General features: G+C 51.6%; 3 protein-coding genes across 3 annotated transcripts; 2 read left to right on the forward strand and 1 right to left on the reverse strand.

Moving 5' to 3' along the window:
• Positions 1–77: 77 nt before the first annotated feature.
• Positions 78–4,961, forward strand: N7457_009556 (Oligopeptide transporter OPT superfamily; the record flags this gene model as incomplete). The annotated part of the gene is made up of 13 exons (XM_057180599.1): positions 78–98; positions 149–194; positions 243–346; positions 395–508; positions 563–1,353; positions 1,435–1,497; positions 1,682–2,385; positions 2,442–2,797; positions 2,845–3,204; positions 3,253–3,406; positions 3,455–3,959; positions 4,212–4,845; positions 4,899–4,961. 13 exons carry the CDS (start codon positions 78–80, stop codon positions 4,959–4,961), a joined length of 3,915 nt encoding a protein of 1,304 aa, XP_057028985.1.
• Positions 4,962–5,554: 593 nt separating this feature from the next.
• Positions 5,555–7,790, forward strand: N7457_009557 (transcription factor IIF subunit TFG1; the record flags this gene model as incomplete). The annotated part of the gene is made up of 3 exons (XM_057180600.1): positions 5,555–7,231; positions 7,291–7,507; positions 7,558–7,790. The coding sequence occupies 3 exons, from the start codon at positions 5,555–5,557 to the stop codon at positions 7,788–7,790; spliced, it is 2,127 nt and encodes a 708-aa protein (XP_057028986.1).
• Positions 7,791–8,168: 378 nt separating this feature from the next.
• On the reverse strand, positions 8,169–13,846 carry N7457_009558 (trifunctional fatty acid synthase subunit FAS2; the record flags this gene model as incomplete). The annotated part of the gene is made up of 3 exons (XM_057180601.1): positions 8,169–8,279; positions 8,335–13,280; positions 13,333–13,846. 3 exons carry the CDS (start codon positions 13,844–13,846, stop codon positions 8,169–8,171), a joined length of 5,571 nt encoding a protein of 1,856 aa, XP_057028987.1.
• Positions 13,847–14,243: the final 397 nt, after the last annotated feature.

Below are 14,243 nucleotides of genomic sequence, written 5' to 3' on the forward strand. Positions count from 1 at the left end.
AAAAAAATCTTTGAGATCCCACTTGGACATTTCGCATCACTCACTCAGCCCTCAGTTTTGGCTTATACCCCTTCAGAATGCCGACCGAACTCGAAGAGGTATGCGCCTATCGCCTGCGACATTGATCCGCTCACTCACATTTCAACAGCTCGTGGAATTCCTCCACCATGGCAACACCCAGATCAGACAAATTGGTAGCGCAACCTCTCCCACGCTTAATATACAATCTAACATTCTCGTAGCCGTTGAGAACCTCGTCGGCTTCACTACCGCTCAGCCCGATCTGTTCAAGCGCCACCAACTACTTCCTGTTCGCGATTTGATGCTTCTGGCCCGCGATTACAGTGTGCGTTATCTGCGATCATGCGCGAGACTTTGGGCTAATGTTGTGTAGCCAATTGCGAAAAATGCGTTGATCATGTTGGTCAATTTGTCAGGCGATGAAGAGATTTTGAAACTTCTCGCTGAGGATGACAAGTTTGTCGAGACTCTGCTTGTGAAAGTGACCGTGAGTACTCTCAGAGTCATACCAGGAACCCAGGGCTGATATGTTCGATACTAGAACCCCAAAGAGCCCAACGCCGATGAAGTGGCTATGCTTCTAGCCAACCTCGTCAAAAACGAAAAACTACATGACCTGTTCTCTCTCAAGCGCAAAATCCCCGAATCTGTATCTACATCCGAGAACGCGGTCGATCAATTGATGGACTGCTTCGTGAAGGGCGCCGAGGGTGAGCTCAACAAGCATGCCAATTACGACTATTTGTCGTATCTGTTTGCCGACTTGTCTCAGACAGAGAAGGGCCGGGCTTATTTCACTCAACGCCAGGAATATGACGGAGTGGTTCCCATCACCAAGCTGACAGTGTTCACTGAGCACCGAAGCGATATTCGGAGAAAGGGCGTTGCATCCACAATCAAGAATGTGGCCTTCGAGGTTGATTCGCACCCCATGCTCTTCGCCGAGGATGGGGCCAACCTTCTGCCTTACTTGTTGCTCCCGCTTGCAGGCCCAGAGGAGTTGGCGGATGAGGATTCAGCGGACATGCTGCCAGACCTCCAGCTGTTGCCACCTGATAAGCAAAGAGACAGCGACAATACCATCCTCACGACCCATCTCGAGACCTTGCTTCTCCTAACCACAACTCGCGAGGGTCGGGATACGATGCGAGCGGTCAAGGTTTATCCTTTGATTCGTGAAACCCACTTGCATGTTGAAGACGAGAATGTACAAGAAGCCTGCGACCGGTTAGTGCAGGTCCTGATGCGAGACGAGGAAGGCGAAGGCGAAGGCGAGCCCGAGCAACCTAAAATCGAGCCACCTCAGAACGAGGATGAGAAGGTTGTAGAATTGTTTTAGAGCGATAGATACCAATACACTTGTATATATGTATACAGTACACACTGGGATGTATGTCTAATACCTACATGTAGCCCTGGAGAGACGTTGTCTCCTACGAAGTATAACAGCTTGGCAGGGAAGATTAATATGCCGATGTGAGTGGGGCCGTTGAGACCCTTGGAGACTACGGTCGTTTTTCACACTACCACCTTAGTTTCCCCCACTAGCTCTGATCTTCCCTTCTCTGATTCCTCAATGTCCAGAATAAATCCGAGCTACTGCACGTTCTAACCGGAAATACTCTTGGTGTTTCATCAACTCCCCCACCATCACGTCCAGCAATATTCCCTTGCGGACGCGGAAGCTGTCTTGCCCCTCGACCCCGAGGCGCGAGTGGCTTCCCGCTGAAACGGATCAAATTGATTCTGATTTCGGTAATTGTGCGGGCGACAATGGAAATTACGACACAGAGATCGATAACCTACCGTCCGACGTGAACCCCGACACAGGCATTGCCCACCGTTCTAGGGCCTTCATGTCGCGCGCCCCTCTCCTCCGCTCGCCGCCCACACTGGGTGCTTCCTCGTATGGAGCATTGCAAAGTGGAGATGAAGATTCGGAAGATGATGTCTCCATTCAAAGTGCCGACAGAGGCTTGCAACGCACGAGCTTTGAAGATGGCGTTGGAAGTTCTTCACGCAACGGCCCAAGGTCCACCCCACGAGGGTCACACTCATTTGCTAGGCGGCGAAACAGTTTATATGCAGAGAGACGCAATCGCCGGCCATCATCCGCCACATCTGATGTTGGCATGGGTGCCGACTCGAAATACTCGTTTGCCACTGGATTAGCGGTGCCGGGTAACCCGGTCATGCAGGACACACCGGCTTCTTCGCCATACATAACAAGTGACGACGAGAATGTCTTCGACATTGATGATGATGATTCAAAATCCTCAGATGAAGATCCCCCAGATAATTCGCCGTATGCCCAAGTACGAGCTTCGGTCCCGGCGACGGATGATATCTCTCTTTCTATCAACAGTAAGCAATATGTGTTGTTTGCTTCGTATAATCTGAATATCTCTAATATATTTCAGCTCCTCGGATGTGGATTCTGTCATTGTTATTTTCTTTGACAGGCTCTGCGGCCAATCTTTTCTTTTCCTTGCGCTATCCCAGTGTTGCCATAACTCCGATTATTGCTCTTGTTCTAGTGCATCCGCTGGGCAAGTTTTGGGACGTGCTTTTCAAACAAGTAGGTGATCCCACTGAAGTCTTTGAGAATGGATCCCTTCATCACAGGGAACCACTCACTGGCGAGATCGATGCCCCTCCCACCTCAAGGGTGTCCAGAACCAGACTCTGGTTTGCCCAGGGCCGCTGGAATGAGAAGGAACATGCTTGTGTCTATATTAGCAGCAATGTTTCCTTTGGGTTTGCTTTTGCAACTGATGTTAGTATGTCCGAAAAGAAATGTGTGACGGGGCTGACCAAGAGCAGGTTATTGTCGAGCAACATAAATTTTACAAGCAGGATGTTCCAATTCTATACCAGCTCCTGCTCATCATATCAACTCAAGTGTTGGGGTATGCATTCGCCGGTTTGACTCGACGATTCCTTGTGCGACCATCGGCTATGATTTGGCCAGGAACCCTGATGTCCACTGCAATGTTTTCTACAATGCACAAGTCTGGTAACAGAAAGGCGAATGGTTGGAGTATCTCCAGATATAAATTCTTCATTGTTGTCTGGGCAGGGGCATTTCTATGGTACTTTGTACCGGGACTGTTGATGCCTGCACTGAGTTATTTCAATGTGATCACTTGGTTTGCACCGAAGAATGTTGTGATCTCAAATTTGGTGAGGCATTCAAATTCAGTATTCTGCTGCTTCGGCTGACTCTTCTAGTTTGGTGTTGCCTCGGGTCTCGGGATGTTTCCTTTGACCTTCGATTGGGCCCAAATTGCCTATATTGGCTCCCCATTACTCACGCCTTGGTGGGCCGCTGCTAACATTGTGACGGGGCTAGTGATTGTCATTTGGGCAGTCGCCCCAATCCTTTGTAAGACCCCTCGTCTATCCTATGTTTGACTTGACTGACCAATTGAAGATTATAAAAACGTTCTTTTCTCCGCATATATGCCCATACTTTCAACAGCAGTATTCGACAATACTGGGCGACCATACAAAGTGGCTCGAATCCTGACCGAGGACTTTTTGTTCGATCAAAAAGCCTATGAAGATTATTCTCCAGTGTACCTCCCAATCACTTACGTGTTATCTTATGGTGTCCAATTTGCTGCTTTGACATCACTTGTTACCCATACAGTTTGTTGGTACGGCAAAGACATTTGGCAGCAGACCAGGAAGGCTTTCGAGGAAAGACGAGATGTGCCGGCCATGGAAACATACCAGCCTCTCCGTGGAAGCAATACTACGAGCCGACAGAGCTATGACATCTCACGAACGAGCTCTCGTGACCCGACTCGGGAAATTCCATTGGGAGGAGAAGATGTTCATTGTCGCTTGATGAAGCGCTACAAAGACGCTCCCCTTACATGGTATCTTCTCGTACTTATCTCGATGCTCGCCATCGCCACCTTCACGGTCGAATAGTATGTTTCTCCCTTGTTTCAACAATCTTCACCGACTAACCTTCGCCACAAAAGTTATCCAACGCACTTACCTTGGTATGGGCTCCTTTTGGCTCTGGGTATTACCAGTGTGTTTTTCATTCCAGTGGGCATCATAATGGCTGTCACCAATCAGCATAGCAGCCTCTATCTGATCTGTCAACTTCTCTGTGGTATTGTATTCCCGGGAAGGCCAGTGGCGAACATGATTTTCGTGACCTATTCATATATCAGCTCTGCACAAGGGATCAAATTTTCCTCAGACCTCAAACTTGGCCATTACATGAAGATTCCACCACGAATTCTGTTCGGTGTCCAGATGATGGCAACTTTGGTCTCGAGTATGACCCAAATTGGCGTGCTGAACTGGATGTTCAATTACATCCCTGGACTCTGTACTCCCGAGGCCATGAATGGGTTTAATTGCCCCATTGCTCGCGTCCACTTCAACGGCAGCATCCTTTGGGGAGTTGTCGGCCCGCAGCGATTCTTTGGCCCAGGGGGCCTATATCGACCTCTTGTATGGGCATTTTTGGTAGGAGCCGTGGCCCCTCTGGGTGCGTGGCTCCTAGGCAGGCACAGCAAGAAGAGTTTCTGGCGTATGGTCAATTTCCCCATCTTGTTTGGGAGTCTCAGCTGGATCCCACCGGCAACTGGGCTCAACTTCTCCATCTGGGCTCTTGTATGCTTCATATTCAACTACGTGATCCGACGCAGGAGAACCGCCTGGTGGGAGAAGTATGCAATGACGTTGTCAGCGGCCTTAGATTCTGGCCTAGCTTTTGCAGTCGTCGTTGTCTTCTTTGCCTTCGTCTATCCAGGCTGGGTTGATAGTTTCCGATGGTGGGGAACGGAGATCTACAAACAGGTGAGTTCTTCATCTTCCTACCTAGCTTTGTAATGTGTGCTAACTGTGTCTAGGGCTGTGATTGGGTTGCTTGTCCATATAAAGAATTAGAACCAGGTCAACGATTCGGTCAGTAGTTTTGCAGCAATTTGAACAAAAGAATGAGTCCATGGAAATATCACTGTCTTCAATTCATATGCTAGTAGACGTATATCAGGGAGAAAATGCTGCGAATTAACTGCCTTTCCAGGTGCAGATATCTGCCTTTACCATATGTGGCAATAAAAGCTAAATGCATGGCAGTATCCTGGGGGAATGGGGGCATTAGCAAGGATACATAGCCTGGAATACCAGCTTGTTGATATCATATACTTCGAGACTCCTCCAAATATTCATCGATGTACGTATGTATAAGGTGCTAAGTTTGCTAGGAGCGGGGATCCCCCGGACGCACAGACCATATGAACCGGACATCATATGTATGTAGTCACATGACTATAGCCACGGGACGGGTAAACATTTGTTCCGATTTCCACCGTCATACGTCTGGTTTACTGCCTCCAGCTCTTTCAAAGTGACCCTTCTATCCCTCACTCTCTTTTCTTGTCTGTCCCCGTGTCGCTTGTGCGAGACAGTCAGAAAGCTACATCTCTTTCATTTTCTCACCCGCCGTCTGACCCATCACATCGCGCTCCACAACTTGTACAGCTCTCTTTTCCACGCCCGCAAGATGTCGGCGCCGACGAATCCCCCGAATGCTCGGACGCCAACTGGGCCGAATGGCGCACCGGTGAAAAGAATGATGCGCCGTCCAAGGGCAGCTGATCCTTTGGTCCGACCGAAAAGAAGGCCTGTCTCCAAACCAGCGGCGGCCATCCCCGCTCCCAATGGGACAGCCTTGAAGACTCTTCCCTCGAGGCCACAAGTGTCAAAACCCCAGGCTATATTCCATTCCGAGCGACCTATGCTTGAGATTGCAAACAACAGTATGGCAGCCAACGGTTTCAGTGGCCCTTTGCTCAGTGAGAGATACTTTGATTATCCTGTGGTCACAACGAAGCGAGCTATGATGGAGGGGCTGAAGCATCACATCGCGCGATTTGCCTCGAAGAAAAGCGTCGACCCACGCGATGAATCACAATTCACGCGACCAGTCCGACTTCACCGCCGAGACCCGCGTACGCGAACTCATGATCCAAATTCGTCGAGGGGCGAGATCGATGGTCAGCCGATGGACGAAGCCGAACGTGAGGCATTTGATGCTCGAAAGGCAGCACGCGAGAAAGAGCGCGCTGAGAACCTTTCTCAAATCGCTCCCGCCCTTGGATCGATTTCGAAACGACCCAACGCCCCGAAACAGAAAACGCAGCAAGTCTTCAAGTCGGACATGACTCCCGAAGAAATCGCGAGAGCACGGATCAAGTACGAAGAAGCGTTGCCGTGGCACTTGGAGGATTTTGATAATCAACACACCTGGGTTGGAAACTACGAAGCAGCTCTGTCCGAAACACATGCAGTGTTTGTCCTCGACAACGGAAAGATGCGAATGATTCCCGCTGAAAAGTGGTACAAGTTCAACGCCAAGAGTAACTTCAAGGCTTTGACCATTGAGGAAGCAGAGAAATTCATGGCCAAAAGGGTGAAGGATCCTCGATGGTTCATGGAAAAACAGCAACAAATGGAACAAGAGAAAGAATTGGCCACTTATGCCAAGCAGCGCAAGGTCTATGCCGGAAAACAAGGCCTAATGGCCGGAAAGGGCGAGGGTTTGGAGGCTGGTGAAATGGATTTCGAAGAGGATCGGTTCGCCGACGACGAGGAGCACGATGACCTCTTTAATGAGGACGAAGATGCCAAGGATGCTGAAAAGAGGATCAAAGAAGATCAGCTCAAGGCAAATGTGTTCGATCTCAAGGATGAGAAAGAGTATGATGCCGAAGAAGTGCGAGAGAAACGGGAACGTGAGGCCCGGCGTGTGCTGGGCAAGGGTGTACGCAAGGCCCTGAAAAGGAGAGAACGGAACTACGATTACAGCAGTGGCTCGGACGTCAACCCATACACAGATGAGGAGGTAATTGTTTTCCCGCCTATTCTCAACGGCAACCCCAAAACTAACATGGAACAGAGCTCTGATGACAGCGAAACCGAACGGGCCAAGGAGGAGGAACGGAAGAAAGCAGAAGAAGAAAAGAACCAGAGAGAAGCCTCATCCAAGGGAACAAACACTCCCTCTGGTCGACCCAAGCACACAGATCCCCTGAAGAAAGCCCCTGGATCTCGGAAGAGGCTTGGATCGCCAAACGCCTCCGATGCGAGCGGCACCGACACCTCTCGAAAGAAGGTCAAGGGCATGCATCTTCCCACATCTCAACCCCCATCGCGTCCAATCTCTCCATCTGCCATGCAGGTATGTGCAAAACTCTCTTCCCTTTGGTTAGTACATACTGATTAATCTAGACTGGCAAGAAACGCGTGCGAAACATTCATGGTGGCGCTGGCTCTGGCAGTGATGTCGATACCGGTGTTGGGTCTGGAGCGGAACTGACCGAGGGTGGCAAAATCAAGAAGCTGAAGCTCAACCCAACTTCAGCTTCTCGTAGTGGCACCCCGCAAGGGTCTCGCGCCGGAAGTCCTTTGCCTCGACCTACCGGAAGCCGTGCTAGCAGCCCCGATGGTCCCAGAGGTGAGTTTGAGATCGCCTCTTCAAATCAAGACATAACTAACAATCCTCAGGTATTCGTGTGTCCACTCCGATTTCTGGAATTCAAACATTCCCAACAGCTGGAGAAATCCATGCAGCTATTCCGGCATCTGGTATCCTCAGTAGTGACCTCTTGAAGGTCTTCCGTCCTCGCATTGGCGAGTCGAAGGAGAACCATCGGCGTTTCATTGCTATTGTCAAGGATGTCAGTGTTTACGGAAAGGAAGACCGGATGCTGCGTCCAGGTCCTTGGAAGGCAACCTAGGTTGTATGAAGGTGACGATAATGCGACTATTTCCTTGAGAGAGACTGAGCTGCGTGGAAGAGAGTTTCCACATCAGATGCTCTTTACATCTTTGTATTTTCTATCTAATGTTACTGTCTAGCAGACACGAGTACATACCAAATCTACGTTTAGCCTATCTTCTATTTTCCTGTAATCAAGATATGAACTTCTGAAGTTTGAAATAATAAAAAGTCCTAATAAATTCATTACTCCCATTATAAACACAACGAACCAGGAGACGAAGCTGGCTCGGAAATCTAAGAACATAAATCACAATCATTACGTCTCAACCCAAGAGAAAATTTTCATCTCTGGGATCTATATGCGAACACAGAATAAACAATATGCACAGCACGCTTAGAACTGCGAGACAGCGACAGCAACGGCTTGAGTGTCACTGTGGCTGATGCTGACGCTGACCTGCTTGACACCGGCTTCCTTGGCGGCGGCGGCGGCGGCACCGTGGAGCTAGAAGATATATGTTAGCGTTGTCATTAGAATCTTGGATCAATTATGCACTTACGTTAACAACGGGAGCACCGTTGGCATCGACTCCAATCTCAATGTCCTTCAGAGCGGCACCAGCACCCTTGCTGCTGACACCCAGAGACTTGAAGACAGCCTCCTTGGCACTCCAGCGGCCGGCGAACGAGGACTGGGGGGATGCGGCCTTGCGGCAGTAGTCCTGCTCACTTTGGGTGAAGTTGCGCTCAACGAAGGTCTCGTTGTCAATGTTGACAGAGTTGATGTGCTCAACATCAACACCAATCTTGGAGTTCTCGGCGGCATTGGCCTTGGCGAGAGACTCAACAGTCTGGCGAGTGCTCTCGGACTCCTTGGCCTCAGGGGCAGTGGCGGAGTACTTAAGCTCAGAGGTCTTCTTGTCGACGGCCACGCGGTAGTCGGGGTTCAGGAAGACCTTGCTCTGGATCTCATCCTCGTAAGGAGCCTTGTTCTTGGCAACGAAGATGGTGTTGTTGATCAGACCGTTGTGGAAGTAGCGGTAGGCCTTCTTCTGGCGAGCCTCGACCTTGGTCTTGTAGGCCTGGTACTGGGCCTGGTCAAGGGTGGCATACAGGTACCTGGGGTGAATACCAATGACCTGAGCACCCTTCTGACCGAAACCGAAGGAGGTGACAGAGAATGCCTTGACACCGTCGGTCTGGATGCTGCGGCTGGGGTAGACGATGTAATCAAACTTCTCCATGACCTTGTCGACGTTATCAGCATTGCGGTTACCGGGAACGAGACCGCTGTCCAAAACCTGCAAACAGCCGTTGAACATCCAGGCGCCGGCGGCACCCTTGGGGTGACCGGTGAGGTACTTCTGGAAGATACCCATAACCGCGTTACCCTTGGTACGTCCGAGGTGCTTCATCTGCTGGCAAATGACATCGGATTCGTTCTTGTCGTTGGCGACAGTCGAGGTACCGTGGAAGGAGGCAACATCAATGTCATCAACAGTAAGACCCCAGGTGGCGAGGGCACCACGGAGAGGAGCAATGCGCGAATCTTGCTTCCAGAAGTTGTTGCCCAGACTAAACTGTGCGTCCTTCTCTTGGCGAACGGCCTCACGCTCAATGTGCTGAGCACGCTCTTGCAAGTACTCTGCCTCGTTGAAGGTCTCGTCGCTCTGAGCCTTCATAGCCTCGGCCTCCTCCTGGAGGTAGAGAAGCTCGGATTCTTGCCATTCCTTGATCTGCTTCTTGCGAAGATCCAATTGACGGCGACGGTACTTGAGGTCCAGCAGAGGGGAGGGGAACTTGCCGGGGTTCTCGCGGGCAGTGGTCAGGACACCCTGGCCAGGAGCAGGAACGGAACGCCCGATCTTGTCAGTGGCAGTGGTGGTCAGAGCAATGATACCGTGGATGGGCACACCCATATCAAGGGCAAGCTGGGCAGTCATGATGAGCTGCATACCACAACCCTGGGACTCCATGAAGCCAGCACGGGTGGTGGTAGTCGGGCGGGACATCTCCTGGGGTGTACGACCGTGGGCGAATTCGTCCTCGGCGTTGCTAGTGGCCTTCATGTTGGCGAACTCGTAAGAGCCCTCCTCCTGGAAGTCATCGAAACCACCAACGAAGCAAACGCGGGCCTTGCCCTCGACAATGGTCTCGTAACCGATGTCCACAGACTCAACAGCCGTGGCGCAAGCACCGACAGGAGTCTTGATAGGTCCGGTAGAGGACAGCAACAGCATGTTGACCCAGGCGGACATGGTGTTGATGAAGGACTCCTGCAAGATATCCTTTTGCAAGGGCTTGTCCAGGAAGCGATCCTTGTACATACCGCGCAAGGCGTGGGTACCACCGATACCTGAACCAATGCAGTTACCAACCTCGGACAGGTGGACATACTTGTAGAACTCATAAGGATCGGTGATACCAGCAGAGAGCATGGCCTCAGCAGTGCAGACCAGGACAAAGAGGGTAACGGGATCAACCTGCTCGATAATATCGTCGGGAATACCATAGCGGCTGGCATCCCAGCCAGTGGGAACTTGACCAGCGACGAGACGATCGAACTGCAGAGCCTTGGGAACGAGCATAGTGGCGCCCTTGCGAAGACGTACGGTGTACTCTCCAGTCTCGGGGATCTCGAAGATCTCAACATTATCGCCATGCTCACGCTTGAACTCCTCGGCAGTCTCCTTGGAAGACTCGAAAGGCTCGAGATCCTCCTGAATGACAATCTCCTGGAGGAGCTGCTTCTTCTTGGGATCATATCCCTTGAACAGCTCGGGCTCGATGAGACGGATACCAGTGTGCTCCAAGATGTGCTTCTCATACCTAGCCTTGACATCCTTATCATCGACGGGATCGCCAGACTTGGCATCAACCCAGCCGGAGTAGGCCTTGCCCTTGAGGGGACCGTTGTGGTGCTTGATCAGACCCATGATCCATGCCATCTCAACGCAACCTTCCAGTGAGAACTTGCCCTTGGACTCCATCTCCCAACGGGTACGAGAGTTACCCCAAGGACCGACTTCAGAGAAACCAGTGACAACGACCACCTTGTCCAGGTTGACCATGCCCTTGAGCGACTCATTGAGGGGCTTGACTTCCTCCTCCCAGTCAGGCAGGTTGGGGAACTCGAACTTGATGTTGGCGCGGGGCTCTGCAATGAGCTTCTTGTGCAGGAGTTCACTGTCTTCGCCGTGGACAACCTTATGCTCAAAAGCAGTCTCCTTGATGACAGCCTGGCGAACATCGCTGGTCTCCATGATGTCGGTGCGAAGCTTGGTCATCAGACCCTTGAGATCCGGAATGAATTGCAGACCACCGTTGAGATCAGCAAAGACTGGATCGAGCTGGCACAAGTTGACGATGGCTGGAGACATCAGTCCGAGAAGGTTGAAGGCCATCTCCTGCTGGGAGAATGTACGGACGCCCAGCTTCTCGACGCCTTCAGCAACCATGTTGTTGCCGCTCATTAGACCAGTACCACGGGTCCAGCCAATGACCGCACCGCAGATAGTAAGGTAGTGGCCCCAGTTCTCAGAGTACCAGCGGTTGAAGAGGGTCTCCAGAGCAAGCTTGGACTCGGAGTACAAACCGTCGTTGCCGAAGGTACCGTGGTTGGGAGAGAGGGGCAAGATGACCTGAGCAGGGCGAGTCTCGAAGCCGTGAGTTTGCTTCTGGGTCTTGATGCAGCCCAGAAGACGGAGCAGGTTGGTCAACATGATACGGTGAGCCAGCTCAGACTTGGAATCGATCGAGTCGATCTCACGACCGTTCTCGGGGATGGCGGCGAAGGGGACGACAAAGTCCAAGTCCCATCCAAGTCCCTTCTTGGTGTCATAGATGTAGTCAACCAAGGCCTCAACATCCTGCTTGCTGCCCTGGTTGAACGGCACGACCACAAGTTGGGAGCCGCGAGCACCGAAACGGGCATAGATAGCCTGGTAGTATTCGGTCACCTCGCGCGAGAAGCGACTGGTGGTGACAATGACCTTGGCGCCACCACTGATCAGACCCTGCAGGACCTCGGCACCAATAGAACCGGCACCGGCACCGGTCATCAGGACGTTCTTGCCCTGGAAGCTAAGACCGTTCTTAGCAGCTGACTCCAAGACATTCAAGTAGGTGCCAGTCAGCTTCTTGTTGTAATCCCAGCCGTGTTCGGTCTTCTTCTTCAGGTGCAGGAAGGGAATGGTCTCCACTTTGCCGGGGCGGGTGGGAGCAGAAGTAACGCGTTTGGCAGCACTGCGGCCGCCCTTCTTGCTGTGGCCGTTCTCCTGGGGGATAATTTGGCTCTCGTTCATGCCGAGAGCGTGAATGACGTCCTTGTAGAGAGCATCGAACTGGATCTGCGAAGACTTGGAAAGACGATGTTGCTTACGAATCAGCTTGTATACGCTCTTCAGGTCATTTTGAACCTTGGTGCGGTTGCTGTATTCGGAAATCGGGCCTCCCTCAGCCATGTGCTTGACGTAGTGCTCCAGCTTGCGAGCGCTGGTGCGAGGAGCCTCCTTGTAGCCGATGTTGCCACGGGCGTCAATGGTGGTTTCAGGACCAGTGGGCACAGCAACGTCCTTGTAAACAGGGGCCACTTCCAGAACTTCGCGGCAGTTCTCAATAAGCTGTTGACCAAGCTCCTTGGCAAGCTGGTAGGTCTCTCCACGCTCAGTTGGGCAGTTGTCGATGTGGTACTGCATGAAGTCGAGGAGGAGGGGGTTGGAGCGGTTCATGATGCGAATGCACTGGCTGACAATTTCACGGTCGACGACCTGCAGGCGACCGAAGATGATATCGTAATACATGCTCAAGGCGTCTTGACGAGCCCAGTTCCACGAGGAATCGTAGACACGGGCCTTCAACTGATCGAATGATGGCTCAATGCCTGAGGCGTAGAAATCGCCGTGCTCTGCTTGCCACAAGTCCAGCTGGGCCTGCAACGCTTTCTGGGTCTCCTGGGAGACAACGTGAGCCTTTTCACCACTACGAAGGTCGAGCTTAAGGTAACGGGCAATGATCTCGAGCTGCTGCTTGAACAGAGCTCGCTGATCCTTGGTCAGGGCATCAATAGCTGCAGGGTCCATCATCATACCACCGCCACCACCGCCAGCGTCACCACCGGCAACTGGAGCGGAGAGGTTGACTCCAGCGCTAGCGGCGTACTTGTTGGTTACGTCGTCGAGATAGGCCTTGGCATCCGCTTCAGCGCCAAGACGAGCAGCGGGCTCCATGGTAAGAGCAAGGAGGAGGACACCATCCTGGCGGCCAGACCCCAAACCCCACCGAGTCTCCAAGTATTTTCTAACGGAAGTGATGTTGAAGCCACCGGGCATTTTGGAGGAGACCATTCTGGCAATGAGCGAGGAGGACTGCTTGCCCAGTTGACCGTTGAATGTGGCTTGCATAGAAGCACCCAACTCATCGAGGGGAACATCCTCAGGCTTCTCGGGTGTAGAGCCGAATTCTTTACCCAGGTCACCCAGGATTTCATTCTGTAATGTGGACTTGCCTGTCTACTCGTTAGAACGGAGTAACCATTTTGGGGGAATGGGACTGCTTACCTCCGACAAGATCCTTAATGGCTTTTGACAATGGCACATCTGAAAGGCCCTTCTTTAGCTTCTGAGCAACCAATGTCCGCAGGATATCGACTGCTGTGACGGGGGCATCTTCGACGGCGGCAGCGGGGCCCGCACTGGGAGGTGGAGGAGGGGCTCCAGCTGCGGGAGCAGCAACTGGTGCGGCCGGGGCAGAAGAAGCGGCCTCAGCAGCGGGCTCGGGCTCATCCTCCACGGGGTCGACATCGTAGTAGATTTCCTTAGCATCCTTATTATAGCAGAGAATCTGGCGCTGGACTGATGTAGCCGCATCGTAAGCCTCGTACTTGGAGGCTAGTGTCCGTCGTGCCATTCCTCCAAGGGTATCTGCGGGACCAATCTCGACAATGCGCTCGGTGCGCTGTTCGGCGAGGATAACATCTTGGGTCTCGATCCATCGGACGGGGGAGGCGAATTGGTAGGCAAGCAACTCCACCAACAAGGTGTGGGCGAGCTCTTGTTCAACTTCCGGACGCATGATGGAAGTAATGGGTATCAATTGATTAAACAGAGAAGGATGGAAATTAGGACAAACGTCCGGGATTGCGCGACAAGAGTTGTCGAAGGGTCAAGTGGACAGGAAGGACTGAGTAAAAGAGGATAACTTGAAGAAAAGGAGTATAACAAAATTAGAATAGGAGTCAATCCTATGAAAAGTATCAGTCAAATGTCCCCAAGACAATTGGATTGATGGTCCCAGAAAGAAGAAGGGAAAAAAAGGTGGGAATGAACGGAGATAGATGTGGTATCGAATAATACCGGACGGTAATTTTCCAAGTTTCTGAAATTAAAACAAACGCCCGGGAAAAAGGAAAATAACAAACTACTGTTTCGAAAAAATAAGAAAAGATCAAAAAAAACAAATAACAAAAAAA

Source organism: Penicillium paradoxum (assembly GCF_028828445.1).
Source record: "Penicillium paradoxum strain IBT 22861 chromosome Unknown utg000007l_segment0_segment0, whole genome shotgun sequence".
Classification (NCBI taxonomy): Eukaryota; Fungi; Ascomycota; class Eurotiomycetes; order Eurotiales; family Aspergillaceae; genus Penicillium; species Penicillium paradoxum.